Source organism: Oncorhynchus clarkii, chromosome 32, assembly GCF_045791955.1.
Source record: "Oncorhynchus clarkii lewisi isolate Uvic-CL-2024 chromosome 32, UVic_Ocla_1.0, whole genome shotgun sequence".
NCBI classification, from domain to species: domain Eukaryota; kingdom Metazoa; phylum Chordata; class Actinopteri; order Salmoniformes; family Salmonidae; genus Oncorhynchus; species Oncorhynchus clarkii.
Genome location: NC_092178.1, coordinates 2,559,395 through 2,577,983, shown reverse-complemented (window position 1 = coordinate 2,577,983; position 18,589 = coordinate 2,559,395). Strand labels below are relative to the sequence as shown.

At 46.5% G+C, this 18,589-nt stretch overlaps 1 protein-coding gene across 1 annotated transcript in view; it reads right to left on the bottom strand.

Annotated features, from left to right (window-relative positions):
* Window positions 1-17,867, bottom strand: part of LOC139391871 (transmembrane protein 64-like) — a 31,817-nt gene extending 13,950 nt beyond the window's left edge. Inside the window, exon 1 of the mRNA XM_071139480.1 lies at window positions 16,317-17,867. Within this exon, the coding sequence (XP_070995581.1) occupies window positions 16,317-17,036 (720 nt within the window). The 5' untranslated portion in view covers window positions 17,037-17,867. The remainder of the gene's footprint in view (window positions 1-16,316) is intronic.
* Between the last annotated feature and the right edge of the window lie 722 nt (window positions 17,868-18,589).

Here is an 18,589-nt window from a genome sequence, read left to right as displayed (position 1 = left end):
TTTGTATTCAGGACATAAAGTTCATGTCTTGATCCATCCTCAGTTTTCTCCTATCACAGCCATTAAACTCTGTAACTGTTTTAAAGTCACCATTGGCCTCATGGTGAAATCCCTGAGCAGTTTCCTTCCTCTCCGGTAATTGAGTTAGGAAGGACGCCTGTATCTTTGTTGTGACTGGGTGTATTGATACACCATCCAAAGTGTAATGAATAACTTCACCATGCTCAAAGGGATATTCAATGTCTGTTTTTAATTTGTACCAATCTACCAAAAGGTGCTCTTCTTTGTGAAGCATTGGAAAACCTCCCTGGTCTTTGTGGTTGAATCGGTGTTTGAAAGTCACAGCTCGACTGAGGGACCTTACAGATAATTGTACGTCTGGTATAAAAGACGAGGTAGTCTTTTAAAAATCATGTTAAACACTATTATTACACACACACACTGAGTCCATGACACTTATGTGACCAGCAATTTGGTCCTCCTGAACTTATTTAGGCTTCCCATAAAGGAGAGTTTGTATACTTATTGACTCAGGACTTCAGCTTTTCATTTTTTGTTCATTTGTAAAAAAAATATATATATATCTAAAAACATCATTCCGCTTTGACATTATGGGTTATTGTCTGGAGGCCAGTGACAACAACTCAATTTACTCCATTTTAAATTCAGGCTGTATGTGGAAAAAGGTCAAAGGGTGTGAATACTTCCTGAACTGCATGTTCATGTCTGAACTCAACTGTGGAATAAATAAATGATTATGCAAACAGTATGGGGTGGCAATGGTAACGCTGTAGCAAACCCTCTATAGGCTGTTAGGCTCGGTCTAGATTACCCACAAACCAACGTGACAGCATTTACTATGCCGGAACACCCTTTTCAGAGCACAAAAAAATACTTTTTTTGGGGGGGGTCGTATCAAGTTTCTCTACGTGTGAGGCTTCAGTTCTACAGCAGTGAAATGAATAAGGAAAACATTGGTCTAGTCTCCCTTTCAAGAGTAGATGACACTTGATTTTGTTTAAGCTACACTGTGAGCGAACTGTAACTTTGATTTTAGAGGTGGAAACTCCAACGTCATTAGCAGTAACTTCGTATCCGTCGTATGTCACCCAGCTTGAAACACAACCTAGTTTCAAGTCGGTGTTTGTTTGATGCGGTAGGCATTGGGGACTCCTGATAGGCTAAAGGAAAATGACACTCCTGGGTCTGTAAGGTTAGGGTACTATCCAAACAAAATGCTAACTGCTACCGATTCATATATCTATAAAATGCTAAATGCTACCTATTTCATATACCTATAAAATGCTACCTATTTCATATACCTATAAAATGCTAAATGCTACCTATTTTATATACCTATAAAATGCTAAATGCTACCTATAAAATGCTAAATGCTACCTATTTTATATACCTATAAAATGCTAAATGCTACCTATTTAATATACCTATAAAATGCTAAATGCTACCTATTTAATATACCTATAAATTGCTAAATGCTACCTACTTTGCAACTGCAGTAGGCTAAGAAAGCCACACTGACATGCAACAACTCTAGAACCATCTTTAATCACGCTAACCAGAAAAAGTAACCAAGCAGTCGATCCAGGTTAATAATAGTTGCAGGTTGTAGTTGGACAAATCAAACTGGACAGTAAGCAACATTATCTGTATGGTCACAGTGAAGGCACTATCCAACCAAAACGCTAACCCTTTCATAGAAACAGCCGTAGCCAATCTATCTAAGCCACCATAAAAGGCATTAGGGGCTCTCTTGTCCCAGTATCCAGGACATACCAAAATGATCTACTGAACAAGCAAAACAACGTAGCTACTAGAAGGTATCAGATGAAAGTTAGCAGTTATGATAAAAGTTGCCATCACGTCTGTGTGCAGCAGTAGAACTGTTTGACGGCTACCATGACTATGATGTTTCCTACAGTAGTCAACCTGGTCTGTCTAGAACAGCTGCTGTCTCCTACAGTAGTCAACCTGGTCTGTCTAGAACAGCTGCTGTCTCCTACAGTAGTCAACCTGGTCTGTCTAGAACAGCTGCTGTCTCCTACAGTAGTCAACCTGGTCTGTCTAGAACAGCTGCTGTCTCCTACAGTAGTCAACCTGGTCTGTCTAGAACAGCTGCTGTCTCCTACAGTAGTCAACCTGGTCTGTCTAGAACAGCTGCTGTCTCCTACAGTAGTCAACCTGGTCTGTCTAGAACAGCTGCTGTCTCCTACAGTAGTCAACCTGGTCTGTCTAGAACAGCTGCTGTCTCCTACAGTAGTCAACCTGGTCTGTCTAGAACAGCTGCTGTCTCCTACAGTAGTCAACCTGGTCTGTCTAGAACAGCTGCTGTCTCCTACAGTAGTCAACCTGGTCTGTCTAGAACAGCTGCTGTCTCCTACAGTAGTCAACCTGGTCTGTCCAGAACAGCTGCTGTCTCCTACAGTAGTCAACCTGGTCTGTCTAGAACAGCTGCTGTCTCCTACAGTAGTCAACCTGGTCTGTCTAGAACAGCTGCTGTCTCCTACAGTAGTCAACCTGGTCTGTCTAGAACAGCTGCTGTCTCCTACAGTAGTCAACCTGGTCTGTCTAGAACAGCTGATGTCACCTACAGTAGTCAACCTGGTCTGTCCAGAACAGCTGCTGTCTCCTACAGTAGTCAACCTGGTCTGTCTAGAACAGCTGCTGTCTCCTACAGTAGTCAACCTGGTCTGTCTAGAACAGCTGCTGTTACCTACAGTAGTCAACCTGGTCTGTCTAGAACAGCTTCTGTTACCTACAGTAGTCAACCTGGTCTGTCCAGAACAGCTGCTGTCTCCTACAGTATTCAACCTGGTCTGTCTAGAACAGCTGCTGTTACCTACAGTAGTCAACCTGGTCTGTCCAGAACAGCTGCTGTCTCCTACAGTATTCAACCTGGTCTGTCTAGAACAGCTGATGTTACCTACAGTAGTCAACCTGGTCTGTCCAGAACAGCTGCTGTTACCTACAGTAGTCAACCTGGTCTGTCCAGAACAGCTGCTGTCTCCTACAGTAGTCAACCTGGTCTGTCTAGAACAGCTGCTGTCTCCTACAGTAGTCAACCTGGTCTGTCTAGAACAGCTGCTGTCTCCTACAGTAGTCAACCTGGTCTGTCTAGAACAGCTGCTGTCTCCTACAGTAGTCAACCTGGTCTGTCTAGAACAGCTGCTGTCTCCTACAGTAGTCAACCTGGTCTGTCTAGAACAGCTGCTGTCTCCTACAGTAGTCAACCTGGTCTGTCTAGAACAGCTGCTGTCTCCTACAGTAGTCAACCTGGTCTGTCTAGAACAGCTGCTGTCTCCTACAGCAGTCAACCTGGTCTGTCCAGAACAGCTGCTGTCTCCTACAGCAGTCAACCTGGTCTGTCTAGAACAGCTGCTGTCTCCTACAGTAGTCAACCTGGTCTGTCTAGAACAGCTGCTGTTTCCTACAGTAGTCAACCTGGTCTGTCTAGAACAGCTGCTGTCTCATACAGTAGTCAACCTGGTCTGTCTAGAACAGCTGCTGTTTCCTACAGTAGTCAACCTGGTCTGTCTAGAACAGCTGCTGTCTCCTACAGTAGTCAACCTGGTCTGTCTAGAACAGCTGCTGTCTCCTACAGTAGTCAACCTGGTCTGTCTAGAACAGCTGCTGTTACTCTGTTGCACCTGGGTGGAAGCAGTGTTTTGATACTAAACAATGTGTGCTGTCAAAACAACACATGCCCACGTTTGTAGGAGACTGACTGCTCCATATGTTCCTTTGTTGTTTTCGACTAATGCTAAGGAGTATATGACTACAACCTGAACCTAATCCCACATCCTGCTGATCTTCATAAAGCAACAGAAGGGTTGACATATGTAGCGTAACCTAGCCTAACTAAAATAAATCTTGTCCATTTAAAATGCAATATCATGCTAATGTCAAAGATTGATTGAGGGGGGATTCCACTACATTATCTGGAACATTTGGGAAACAAACAAAATCAAGCTATTATTTTTTTTAGGCCTACCGTCTACTCTAACGATATATTTTCCACTAGTATGACTAGAACACAGTCATTATGAAAACATACGTATTTAAATATATGATTACCAACACAATGGGAATTCAAGATATTTAGGCTACATTTTACTCTGATACAATTTGAAAACCAGTGTGGAGTGCGATTGAGATAATCTGTGGATCTGTTGGGGCGGTACGCGAATTAGAGTGGGTCCAGGGTTTCTGGCATGATGATGGTGTTGTGAGCCATGACCTGGCTTTCAAAGCACTTCATGGCTACAGACGTGAACGTAGAGAAAGGCTAGTCTCTTTGGCAATGACAAGGAGTGGAACGCCAGATAAAGAGACTGGTACTCAGACTAGGGAATTATTATTTTGGGTTCCAGGCCACTCTTGAACATCTTAACCTATAAATAAAAGGTCTGGCCCGCAAATTAATTTTAACAAATCGGCCCCCCAAAAATCTGTGCGGCCCTCCTAAATCCCGATGTGGCCCTCAAGCTAAAAGGTATGCCCAACCTGGTCAAGGCTTATACGAGGCTTAGCCTATAGGCTACGGTATGAAAAGTGGACCACATCGACAAATGTGAAGATGGTGCTGCAGTGGATAGCTGCCATCTCTTACGAGCTCTTAACCAATTTTGAGTCTAATCACTGGAGAATAAACTGGACGAGCTCTGTTGGAGAATATCCTATCAATGGGACCTGAAGAACTGCAAAATCCTGTGTTTCAGAGTCGCGTCTGAACAAGGACAATGTACATCTAGCTGGTTCTTCTATGCATCGTCAAGACCGATGGCAAGCGTAGGGTGAGGTTAAGGGGGAGATGTTTGTCACTTTTGCCCAACACCTGTTGTTAACAATCTCTAATATAAAGGAAGTCTCAAGGTTTTGCTCACCTGAGGTAGAGTACCTCATGATAAACTGTAGACCATACTATTTACCAAGAGAGTTCATCTATATTTTTAAGACCGCACTAAACAAGCTGTATAGGACCTTAAGCAAACAAGAAAATGCACATTGAAAGGAGGCGCTCCTAGTGGCCGTTGATTTTAATGCAGGGAAACGGCAATCTATTTTACAGTACCTAATTTTCACCTGCAACCCCCCCCCCCGAAAAAAAACAACTCTAGATCACTTTTACTCCACACACAGAAATGCATACAAATCTCTCCCTCCATTTGGCAAATCTGACCATAAATCGTCCTGATTCGTGCTTACAAGCAAAAACTCAAGACAGGAAGTACCAGTGACTCAATAAGGAAGTGGTCCGATGAAGAAGACGCTAAAACCTACAAGGAAAATGTTCTGGGATTCATCCTGTAACATTGAGGAATTTACCACAGTCACCGGCTTCATTAAGTGCATTGATGAAATTGTCCCCACAGTGACCTTACGTACATACACACTGAGCTAAAGGCTAGAGCTGCCACCTCAAGGAGCAGGACACTATTCCAGGTGTTGAGAAGAAATCCCACTTCGACTTCTGACGAACCATCAAACCGTCAATACAGGACTAAGATCGAATCCTACTACGTTCTTCGGATGGGGCAAGGCTTGCAAACTATCCTGGAATACAAATGAAAACCCATGCAGTGAGCTGCCCAGTGACACGAGCCTACCAGACAAGCTAAATTCCTTCTATGCTTGAGGCAAGCAACACTGAACCATGCATGAGAGCACCAGATGTTCCGGACGACCGTGATCTCGCTCTCCGTAGCCGATATGAGTAAGACATTTAAAACAGGTTAACATTCACAATGGACAGACCGATTACCAGGATGCGTACTCAGGGCATGTGCTGTCCAGCTGGTAAGCGTATTCACGTATTCACATTTTCAAGATTCGGCATGGGCCCGCAGATGCTCAAAAAGCTCTACAGCCGCACCATTGAGAGCATCTTGACTGTGCTTGGTATGGCAACTGCTTGGCATCTAACCGCAAGGCGCTACAGATGGTAATGCGTACGGCCCAGTCTGTTTACAAAGCATGTGACAAATATTATTTTTGGCATGCCTTGTACAGTCTAATTGCTAGCCTGGGTGGGTACGATAATTTTTGTGCCACTCCTTGTCATGCCAAACATTTATATATGTTAGCCATGACTTGCAAGGATTTGACATGATAGAACAAACAGACGTGGGAACATGCTACCTAACCTCACAACAGTCTACTGGGACCAAACAGACGTGGGACCATGCTACCTAACAACAGTCTACTGGGACCATGCTACCTAACTTCACAACAGTCTACTGGGACCAAACAGACGTGGGACCATGCTACCTAACAACAGTCTACTGGGACCATGCTACCTAACCTCACAACAGTCTACTGGGACCATGCTACCTAACTTCACAACAGTCTACTGGGACCATGCTACCTAACCTCACAACAGTCTACTGGGACCAACAGACGTGGGACCATGCTACCTAACCTCACAACAGTCTACTGGGACCATGCTACCTAACTTCACAACAGTCTACTGGGACCATGCTACCTAACTTCACAACAGTCTACTGGGACCATGCTACCTAACCTCACAACAGTCTACTGGGACCATGCTACCTAACTTCACAACAGTCTACTGGGACCAACAGATGTGGGAACATGCTACCTAACCTCACAACAGTCTACTCCATTCCATTCAGGTGAGGAGGAAGATTATTTAAGATACTGTGTAAAGACGTAGGGTTTCAGATATTTTTGCAAGATGGGCAGGGAATCTGCTGTCCTAGCATCAGGGGGAAGATGGACAGGGACTCTGCTGTTCTAGCATCAGGGGGTAGATGGTTCCACCATTGGGGTGCCAGGACAGAGAAGAGCTTGGACTTGGCTGAGTGGGAGCTGCCTCCCGTAGGGGTGGAGACCTGAGGTGGCAGAACGGAGTGTTCTGGTTGGGGTGTAGGGTTTGATCATAGCCTGAAGGTAGGGAGGGACAGTTCCTCTTGCTGTTCCCTAGGTAAACACCATGGTCTTGTAGTGGATGCGAGCTTCGACTAGAAGCCAGCGGAGTGTGACATGAGAGGGCTGCAGAGTTCTGGATAAGTCGTAGGGGTTTGATGGCACAAGAGGGGAGGATGAGAACAGAGGAGAGAGAGTCAGCTTTGGCAGTTAGGTGAGAGAGATAGTGAGAGAGTTGTTCAGAGACGGCACGCTCAAGTGTTTTGGAAAGAAAAGGGACACAGGTCTGTGGTTTTTGACGTCAGAGGGGTCGAGTGTTGGTTTCTTGAGGAGGGGAGCAACTCTGACCATGTTGAAGTCAGAGGGGATGCAGACAGTGGTCAGGGATGAGTTGATGAGGGAAGTGTAGGCCTAGTGTTGACACAAAGGGGCAATTCACTGTTAGCCGTGTCAAGTGTTGGAGACCAGTGACAGATTAGTCCGTGGGGATAATTCCGGGTTTACCACCCACACACACACCACCTTCTCAGTGTGGGGTAAAAATAGTTGGGGGTTCAAAACAGACTAGGGGCTGCAACTCAAATGGCAACCTATTCTGTTCATAGTGCACTACTTTTGACAAAGCCTCATGTCTGGAATAGGGTGTAATTTGGGACATGCAGCCCTTGAGCTAGGCCTAGGGTAATGTAGGATCTCAGAAAAGTGCATCTGTGTTTAAAGTTCCCTTCAGCCTTTTATGTACTGTCCAGTTTGTGTAAACAGAAGCTAGGGTTGCAGTAGGTCCAGTTTGTGTAAACAGCAGCTAGGGTTGCAGTAGGTCCAGTTTGTGTCAACAGCAGCTAGGGTTGCAGTAGGCCCAGTTTGTGTAAACATAAGCTAGGGTTGCAGTAGGTCCAGTTTGTGTAAACAGAAGCTAGGGTTGCAGTAGGTCCAGTTTGTGTAAACAGCAGCTAGGGTTGCAGTACGTCCAGTTTGTGTAAACAGAAGCTAGGGTTGCAGTAGGTCCAGTTTGTGTCAACAGCAGCTAGGGTTGCAGTAGGTCCAGTTTGTGTCAACAGCAGCTAGGGTTGCAGTAGGCCCAGTTTGTGTAAACAGAAGCTAGGGTTGCAGTAGGTCCAGTTTGTGTAAACAGAAGCTAGGGTTGCTGTAGGTCCAGTTTGTGTAAACAGAAGCTAGGGTTGCAGTAGGTCCAGTTTGTGTAAACAGCAGCTAGGGTTGCAGTACGTCCAGTTTGTGTAAACAGAAGCTAGGGTTGCAGTAGGTCCAGTTTGTGTAAACAGCAGCTAGGGTTGCAGTAGGTCCAGTTTGTGTCAACAGCAGCTAGGGTTGCAGTAGGCCCAGTTTGTGTAAACAGAAGCTAGGGTTGCAGTAGGTCCAGTTTGTGTAAACAGAAGCTAGGGTTGCAGTAGGTCCAGTTTGTGTAAACAGCAGCTAGGGTTGCTGTAGGTCCAGTTTGTGTAAACAGCAGCTAGGGTTGCTGTAGGTCCAGTTTGTGTAAACAGAAGCTAGGGTTGCAGTAGGTCCAGTTTGTGTAAACAGCAGCTAGGGTTGCAGTAGGTTCAGTTTGTGTAAACAGAAGCTAGGGTTGCAGTAGGCCCAGTTTATGTAAACAGCAGCTAGGGTTGCAGTAGGTCCAGTTTGTGTAAACAGCAGCTAGGGTTGCAGTAAGCCCAGTTTGTGTAAACAGAAGCTAGGGTTGCAGTAGGCCCAGTTCGTGTAAACAGCAGCTAGGGTTGCAGTAGGCCCAGTTTGTGTAAACAGCAGCTAGAGCTGCAGTGGGCAGGCTTATACTGTAAATAGCCTAACGCATGGCTGGCTACTACTGCTGCTGCTTGCATTTCTTCCAGACACATTTAAATGAAGCTAGAATAATTCATCATCCACCAAATATTGGTTCACTTTAGAGAGCAGCAAAACTTCTCTCCCCACACTTATGTCACAACATTTGTACAATCAAAATAATCTACATGTGTCATTTACTAATGACCTGTCGCTCAGTAAACATGCTTGGACAAGGAGCAATAGTAATAACAACAACAACAACGAGAATCACGGGCTTGGATCACGGCATAACGACAGGCGTCGTCCGCAATGGAATAATTATACTGACCAGGTAGACGTAGTAAACACCACCAGGTAGACAGACTAAACACCACCAGGTAGACGTAGTAAACAACACCAGGTAGACGTAGTAAACAACACCAGGTAGACGTAGTAAACAACACCAGGTAGACGTAGTAAACACCACCAGGTAGACGTAGTAAACACCACCAGGTAGACGTAGTAAACACCACCAGGTAGACGTACTAAACACCACCAGGTAGACGTACTAAACAACACCAGGTAGACGTAGTAAACACCACCAGGTAGACGTAGTAAAAACCACCAGGTAGACGTAGTAAACACCACCAGGTAGACGTAGTAAACACCACCAGGTAGACGTAGTAAACACCACCAGGTAGACGTAGTAAACACCACCAGGTAGACGTAGTAAACAACACCAGGTAGACGTAGTAAACACCACCAGGTAGACGTAGTAAACAACACCACCAGGTAGACGTAGTAAACAACACCAGGTAGACGTAGTAAACACCACCAGGTAGACGTAGTAAACAACACCAGGTAGACGTACTAAACAACACCAGGTAGACGTACTAAACAACACCAGGTAGACGTAGTAAACACCACCAGGTAGACGTAGTAAACACCACCAGGTAGACGTAGTAAACACCACCAGGTAGACGTACTAAACAACACCAGGTAGACGTACTAAACAACACCAGGTAGACGTAGTAAACACCACCAGGTAGACAGACTAAACACCACCAGGTAGACGTAGTAAACAACACCAGGTAGACGTAGTAAACAACACCAGGTAGACGTACTAAACAACACCAGGTAGACGTAGTAAACAACACCAGGTAGACAGACTAAACAACACCAGGTAGACAGACTAAACAACACCAGGTAGACAGACTAAACAACACCAGGTAGACGTAGTAAACACCACCAGGTAGACGTAGTAAACACCACCAGGTAGACAGACTAAACAACACCAGGTAGACGTAGTAAACACCACCAGGTAGACGTAGTAAACAACACCAGGTAGACGTAGTAAACAACACCAGGTAGACGTAGTAAACAACACCAGGTAGACGTAGTAAACAACACCAGGTAGACGTAGTAAACACCACCAGGTAGACAGACTAAACAACACCAGGTAGACGTAGTAAACAACACCAGGTATACGTAGTAAACAACACCAGGTAGACGTAGTAAACAACACCAGGTAGACGTAGTAAACACCACCAGGTAGACAGACTAAACAACACCAGGTAGACAGACTAAACAACACCAGGTAGACGTAGTAAACACCACCAGGTAGACAGACTAAACAACACCAGGTAGACGTAGTAAACACCACCAGGTAGACGTAGTAAACACCACCAGATAGACAGACTAAACAACACCAGGTAGACGTAGTAAACACCACCAGGTAGACAGACTAAACAACACCAGGTAGACGTAGTAAACACCACCAGGTAGACGTAGTAAACACCACCAGGTAGACGTAGTAAACAACACCAGGTAGACGTAGTAAACAACACCAGGTAGACGTAGTAAACACCACCAGGTAGACGTAGTAAACACCACCAGGTAGACGTAGTAAACACCACCAGGTAGACGTAGTAAACACCACCAGGTAGACGTAGTAAACACCACCAGGTAGACAGACTAAACACCACCAGGTAGACGTAGTAAACACCACCAGGTAGACGTAGTAAACAACACCAGGTAGACGTACTAAACACCACCAGGTAGACGTACTAAACACCACCAGGTAGACGTACTAAACAACACCAGGTAGACGTACTAAACAACACCAGGTAGACGTACTAAACAACACCAGGTAGACGTACTAAACACCATCAGGTAGACGTACTAAACACCACCAGGTAGACGTACTAAACACCACCAGGTAGACGTAGTAAACACCACCAGGTAGACGTAGTAAACACCACCAGGTAGACGTAGTAAACACCACCAGGTAGACGTAGTAAACACCACCAGGTAGACGTAGTTAACAACACCAGGTAGACGTAGTAAACAACACCAGGTAGACGTAGTAAACAACACCAGGTAGATGTACTAAACAACACCAGGTAGACGTAGTAAACACCACCAGGTAGACGTACTAAACAACACCAGGTAGACGTACTAAACAACACCAGGTAGACGTAGTAAACACCACCAGGTAGACAGACTAAACAACACCAGGTAGACGTAGTAAACACCACCAGGTAGACGTAGTAAACAACACCAGGTAGACGTAGTAAACAACACCAGGTAGACGTAGTAAACACCACCAGGTAGACGTAGTAAACAACACCAGGTAGACGTAGTAAACAACACCAGGTAGACGTAGTAAACAACACCAGGTAGACGTAGTAAACAACACCAGGTAGACGTAGTAAACAACACCAGGTAGACGTAGTAAACAACACCAGGTAGACGTACTAAACACCACCAGGTAGACAGACTAAACACCACCAGGTAGACGTAGTAAACACCACCAGGTAGACGTAGTAAACAACACCAGGTAGACAGACTAAACACCAGGTAGACATAGTAAACAACACCAGGTAGACGCAGTAAACAACACCAGGTAGACAGACTAAACACCCGGTAGACGTAGTAAACACCACCAGGTAGACGTAGTAAACACCACCAGGTAGACGTAGTAAACAACACCAGGTAGACAGACTAAACACCAGGTAGACATAGTAAACAACACCAGGTAGACGCAGTAAACAACACCAGGTAGACAGACTAAACACCCGGTAGACGTAGTAAACACCACCAGGTAGACGTAGTAAACAACACCAGGTAGACAGACTAAACACCAGGTAGACATAGTAAACAACACCAGGTAGACGTACTAAACAACACCAGGTAGACGTACTAAACAACACCAGGTAGACGTACTAAACAACACCAGGTAGACGTAGTAAACACCACCAGGTAGACGTAGTAAACAACACCAGGTAGACGTAGTAAACACCACCAGGTAGACGTACTAAACACCACCAGGTAGACGTACTAAACAACACCAGGTAGACTTACTAAACACCACCAGGTAGACGTACTAAACAACACCAGGTAGACGTAGTAAACACCACCAGGTAGACGTAGTAAACAACACCAGGTAGACGTAGTAAACAACACCAGGTAGACGTAGTAAACAACACCAGGTAGACGTACTAAACAACACCAGGTAGACGTACTAAACAACACCAGGTAGACGTAGTAAACACCACCAGGTAGACGTAGTAAACAACACCAGGTAGACGTAGTAAACACCACCAGGTAGACGTACTAAACAACACCAGGTAGACGTACTAAACAACACCAGGTAGACGTAGTAAACACCACCAGGTAGACGTAGTAAACACCACCAGGTAGACGTAGTAAACAACACCAGGTAGACGTAGTAAACAACACCAGGTAGACGTAGTAAACACCACCAGGTAGACGTAGTAAACAACACCAGGTAGACGTAGTAAACACCACCAGGTAGACGTAGTAAACAACACCAGGTAGACAGACTAAACAACACCAGGTAGACGTAGTAAACAACACCAGGTAGACAGACTAAACAACACCAGGTAGACGTAGTAAACAACAACAGGTAGACGTAGTAAACACCACCAGGTAGACGTAGTAAACACCACCAGGTAGACGTAGTAAACACCACCAGGTAGACATAGTAAACACCACCAGGTAGACAGACTAAACAACACCAGGTAGACGTAGTAAACAACACCAGGTAGACAGACTAAACACCACCAGGTAGACGTAGTAAACAACACCAGGTAGACGTAGTAAACAACACCAGGTAGACGTAGTAAACAACACCAGGTAGACGTAGTAAACACCACCAGGTAGACGTAGTAAACAACACCAGGTAGACGTAGTAAACAACACCAGGTAGACAGACTAAACACCAGGTAGACATAGTAAACAACACCAGGTAGACGTACTAAACAACACCAGGTAGACGTACTAAACAACACCAGGTAGACGTACTAAACACCACCAGGTAGACGTAGTAAACACCACCAGGTAGACGTAGTAAACAACACCAGGTAGACGTAGTAAACAACACCAGGTAGACGTACTAAACACCACCAGGTAGACGTACTAAACAACACCAGGTAGACGTACTAAACACCACCAGGTAGACGTACTAAACAACACCAGGTAGACGTAGTAAACACCACCAGGTAGACGTAGTAAACACCACCAGGTAGACGTACTAAACAACACCAGGTAGACGTACTAAACAACACCAGGTAGACGTAGTAAACACCACCAGGTAGACGTAGTAAACACCACCAGGTAGACGTAGTAAACACCACCAGGTAGACGTACTAAACACCACCAGGTAGACGTACTAAACAACACCAGGTAGACGTACTAAACACCACCAGGTAGACGTAGTAAACACCACCAGGTAGACGTAGTAAACACCACCAGGTAGACGTAGTAAACAACACCAGGTAGACGTAGTAAACAACACCAGGTAGACGTAGTAAACACCACCAGGTAGACGTAGTAAACACCACCAGGTAGACGTAGTAAACACCACCAGGTAGACGTAGTAAACACCACCAGGTAGACGTAGTAAACACCACCAGGTAGACGTAGTAAACACCACCAGGTAGACGTAGTAAACAACACCAGGTAGACAGACTAAACAACACCAGGTAGACGTAGTAAACAACAACAGGTAGACAGACTAAACAACACCAGGTAGACGTAGTAAACAACACCAGGTAGACGTAGTAAACACCACCAGGTAGACGTAGTAAACAACACCAGGTAGACGTAGTAAACACCACCAGGTAGACGTAGTAAACAACACCAGGTAGACGTAGTAAACAACACCAGGTAGACGTAGTAAACAACACCAGGTAGACGGACTAAAACAACACCAGGTAGACGGACTAAAACAACACCAGGTAGACGTAGTAAACACCACCAGGTAGACGTAGTAAACAACACCAGGTAGACGTAGTAAACAACACCAGGTAGACGTAGTAAACAACACCAGGTAGACGTAGTAAACAACACCAGGTAGACGTAGTAAACACCACCAGGTAGACGTAGTAAACACCACCAGGTAGACGTAGTAAACAACACCAGGTAGACGTACTAAACACCACCAGGTAGAGGGACTAAAACAACCATACGGCCTCAGACAAGACAGGAAATAACTAGATTAAACAACAACTAGCTGTGAATTCTGATTCATACATGACGTTTGGAGAAAGGGAGACTCGTGCCCTGAGACGAGTGACTGAAACAGCAGTGCCTGTGTGTCTGAGAGCAGCAGGAGCAGTGGCTTGTTCTAATCCAATCTTTGCACCGGTTTCAACCGATACCCCGCCCGTCTCTTTGCAGACAGAAGAAGTAGCCAATAGTTATTTAGAGAACACAGCGCTTCACACTGTTTGAGTGAAGGAGAGATGTGTGCTGGCAGCTGGAAATGAATTTTTTCAGATCACAGATAATATAAAAGAACATACTTGACATAGTCATATTTCTCCATATCCATTACTTATTGTGTCACAGTATTCTGCACAGCCCCAGTGGGTAGCTTTGGGAACGCTAGGCCTTGTTCTCCTTGGAACGCTAGGCCCTGTTCTCCTTGGAACACTCGGCCCTGTTCTCCTTGGAACACTCGGCCCTGTTCTCCTTGGAACACTCGGCCCGGTTCTCCTTGGAACACTCGGCCCGGTTCTCCTTGGAACACTCGGCCCGGTTCTCCTTGGAACGCTAGGCCCTGTTCTCCTTGAAACGCTAGGCCCTGTTCTCCTTGGAACGCTAGGCCCTGTTCTCCTTGGAACGCTAGGCCCTGTTCTCCTTGGAACACTCGGCCCTGTTCTCCTTGGAACGCTAGGCCCTGTTCTCCTTGGGACACTCGGCCCTGTTCTCCTTGGAACGCTAGGCCTTGTTCTCCTAAGTGTGCAAGCTTGTGTTCCAGCCCTGTTCGAACACACCTGATACTGCAAATCAGCTTCTCGTCAGGACCTAGGCTACTTTAGCTGAATCTTTAAAGTATGTTGGAGCTAAAACAAAGGCCTGCACATCCACCAGGCTCTCCAGGAACAAGGTCGACCACCCTTACAGATGCTGTCTGTTCCAAATGACACCTTATTCCCTTTATAATGCAACATGTTGACAGCTGAAAGATATGGGGGAAAAAAATAATAATCTATTGATGATTTTATACTTAGAGGAGCCCAGACCTAACAGAGGAGCCCAGACCTAACAGAGGAGCCCTGACCTAACGGAGGAGCCCTGACCTAACGGAGGAGCCCTGACCTAACGGAGGAGCCCTGACCTAACGGAGGAGCCCTGACCTAACGGAGGAGCCCTGACCTAACGGAGGAGCCCTGACCTAACGGAGGAGCCCGGACCTAACGGAGGAGCCCGGACCTAACGGAGGAGCCCGGACCTAACAGAGGAGCCCTGACCTAACAGAGGAGCCCTGACCTAACAGAGGAGCCCTGACCTAACAGAGGAGCCCGGACCTAACAGAGGAGCCCGGACCTAACAGAGGAGCCCGGACCTAACAGAGGAGCCCGGACCTAACAGAGGAGCCCGGACCTAACAGAGGAGCCCGGACCTAACAGAGGAGCCCGGACCTAACAGAGGAGCCCTGACCTAACAGAGGAGCCCTGACCTAACAGAGGGGCCCTGACCTAACAGAGGGGCCCTGACCTAACAGAGGGGCCCTGACCTAACAGAGGGGCCCTGACCTAACAGAGGAGCCCTGACCTAAGAGGAGCCCTGACCTAACAGAGGAGCCCTGACCTAACAGAGGAGCCCTGACCTAACAGAGGAAGCAGGACCTAACGGAGGAGCCCTGACCTAACGGAGGAGCCCTGACCTAACAGAGGAGCTACTTGAGTGACAGGGTGTGTGTGTGAGAAGCAGCTGTTAGAGGGAGAGAGAGGACAAAGAGTAAACTAGAAAAAACAAACATAGCAATATGGATATTGCACATGTCAATATTTAAATTACGAATGCAATTAATTGTGCAGCCCTACTATATAGGCTCTGGTCTAAAGTAGTGCACTATTTAGGGAATAGGGTTCCATAGGGTTCTGGTCTAAAGTAGTGCACTATTTAGGGAATAGGGTTCTATAGGGCTCTGGTCTAAAGTAGTGCACTATATAGGGAATAGGGTTCCATAGGGCTCTGGCCTAAAGTAGTGCACTATATAGGGAATAGGGTTCCATTTGGGAAGCACGTTCTGGTTCCCGTTTCTCACCTGCACAGACAATGGAGAAAGGACCAAAGATACCATCAGCAACTGTACTTGCAAGATTTTCAACCATACTCACTGAGAACACTGCATTCTGGAGTCCAAAGGGAATGGGCGTGAGTCTCGCTAAGGCCACCACTTTGAGTCCACTTCCCCCCTCCACCACCCGAATTACAGCACTGAGCTGTTCAGAGTTCCCCACCTTGTTGACCACCCAGTCCGTCAACAGTCTCTTACACACCAGGTGAGCCACGAAGGTACCTATGAGCACCCCCACCATCACCAGTCCCATACCCAGCACGAAGCCGTAGAGGTATCCGGCAGCCACGTTCAGTACGATGTACCCCCAGCCGAATGGGAAGGACACAACGATCAGACCCACTATGAACAGCAAGGCTCCAACCAGGCTGTCCAAGCTCTCCACCCAGAGAAGAAGGTCCTTGAGGTACTGTCGGACTAGAGCCACGGAGGAGAAGCACACAGCTGTCAGAATGCATGCCAGGAGGGCACTCTTGAAGCAACACGTGGTAATACAACACGGGTGTCTGAACTCCCCGTTGGTGGCGCCACCGGTGAATGACACGCCAGTGTCAACGATGCTCTCCGGGTCTCCATCAGACTTGCCGACGGCGCCTCCTCTCTCGTCAAAGGCGTTGCATATCAAGAGGTCCATTTTATCGCACTCGTCCGGGGAGGATCTCTGGAGCCAACGGTTCAGCTGGATCTGTCCTTTGACCGCAGCGCGTTTAAGGACCTTTAGGACGACCTGCAGGGATGGTGGCGACCCTGCGCCCCACATGGTGGCCCGACAGCGGAGTCTCAGGAAGACGGACAGTCACGCTGACTGGTTGTGCCCAGATTTAAGATGGAGCGGTGTGAACTTGAATATGACCGTTTATCTTGTAGAAACGACGACGCCTGATCATAAACAGTGACAACTGAGAAAGGTAATTAGGGTGACGTGCTGACAGTGAGGAAGGTTATCGATGGTTTCTGTGTTGGGGACACATGTCTATTCTTCAGCATAGAGGAGAACTGTTTCCAATGGCTTCAGAAGGAAATTCTTCCCTCTGGGTTGCCGTCATAAGAATGACCGTCCAGTCTGACAGTTCTTGATCTTGGATCCACCAAATTGGGAGACATGCCAGTCCAATGATTTATGAAAAACGTTTCCACATCGCTTCGAATCGAAGGCGAACGTAAATGAAACAATCAATGCGTTGAAAAGCATCGGTCGCCGTTAATCTGGAGAACGGAGGCAAAACGACGACAACAAACCAGAAAGTCACGGTATTGCTAAAAAAAACGGCTGATCAAGCCAACTATTCGTATCGATACGAAAACGGTCCAAAGATAAATCCGTGCAAGACTCCCAACTTTTGCGAGTCGTCTGTCCTATTTGATCGTAAAAGCAGCGAGTTGCTACTCCACCGAGTCGGTCAGCTGCTGTCTGTGTAAAGTCCTAGAAACCCGTCCCAACCGGCAGAGTCACCGGACATGGACCTTGTCTTTCTGGTGCACAGTGATAGCCGTGTTGTCTAAGTCCGGCTGATAGCCAGCTGCGTCTTATTACTTGTTCAGCCCACAACAGTAAATGGTGTTGACGTTGAACGCTATTCATCCACCAGCCACTGCTCTGGTTGTTTCCCATAATGCCAAGTACCAGATCATGTGACTACTACCGTTCTGGCCTATGAACCACAGCGGAATAAACCCACCTGACTCGCTCTCGCTCTCTCTCTCTCTCTCTCTCTCTCTCTCTCTCTCTCTCTCTCTCTCTCTCTCTCTCTCTCTCTCTCTCTCTCTCTCTCTCTCTCTCTCTCTCTCTCTCTCTCTCTCTCTCTCTCTCTCTCTCTCTCTCTCTCTCTCTCTCTCTACCCACTAGACTCTCTCTCTCTGTACACACTAAACCCACTAGACTCTCTCTCTCTGTACACACTAAACCCACTAGACTCTCTCTCTCTCTCTCTCTCTCTCTGTACACACTAAACCCACCAGACTCTCTCTCTCTGTACACACTAAACCCACCAGACTCTCTCTCTCTCTGTACACACTAAACCCACCAGACTCTCTCTGTACACACTAAACCCACCAGACTCTCTCTCTCTGTACACACTAAACCCACTAGACTCTCTCTCTCTCTCTCTCTCTCTCTGTACACACTAAACCCACCAGACTCTCTCTCTCTGTACACACTAAACCCACCAGACTCTCTCTCTCTCTGTACACACTAAACCCACCAGACTCTCTCTGTACACACTAAACCCACCAGACTCTCTCTCTCTGTACACACTAAACCCACCAGACTCTCTCTCTCTCTGTACACACTAAACCCACCAGACTCTCTCTCTC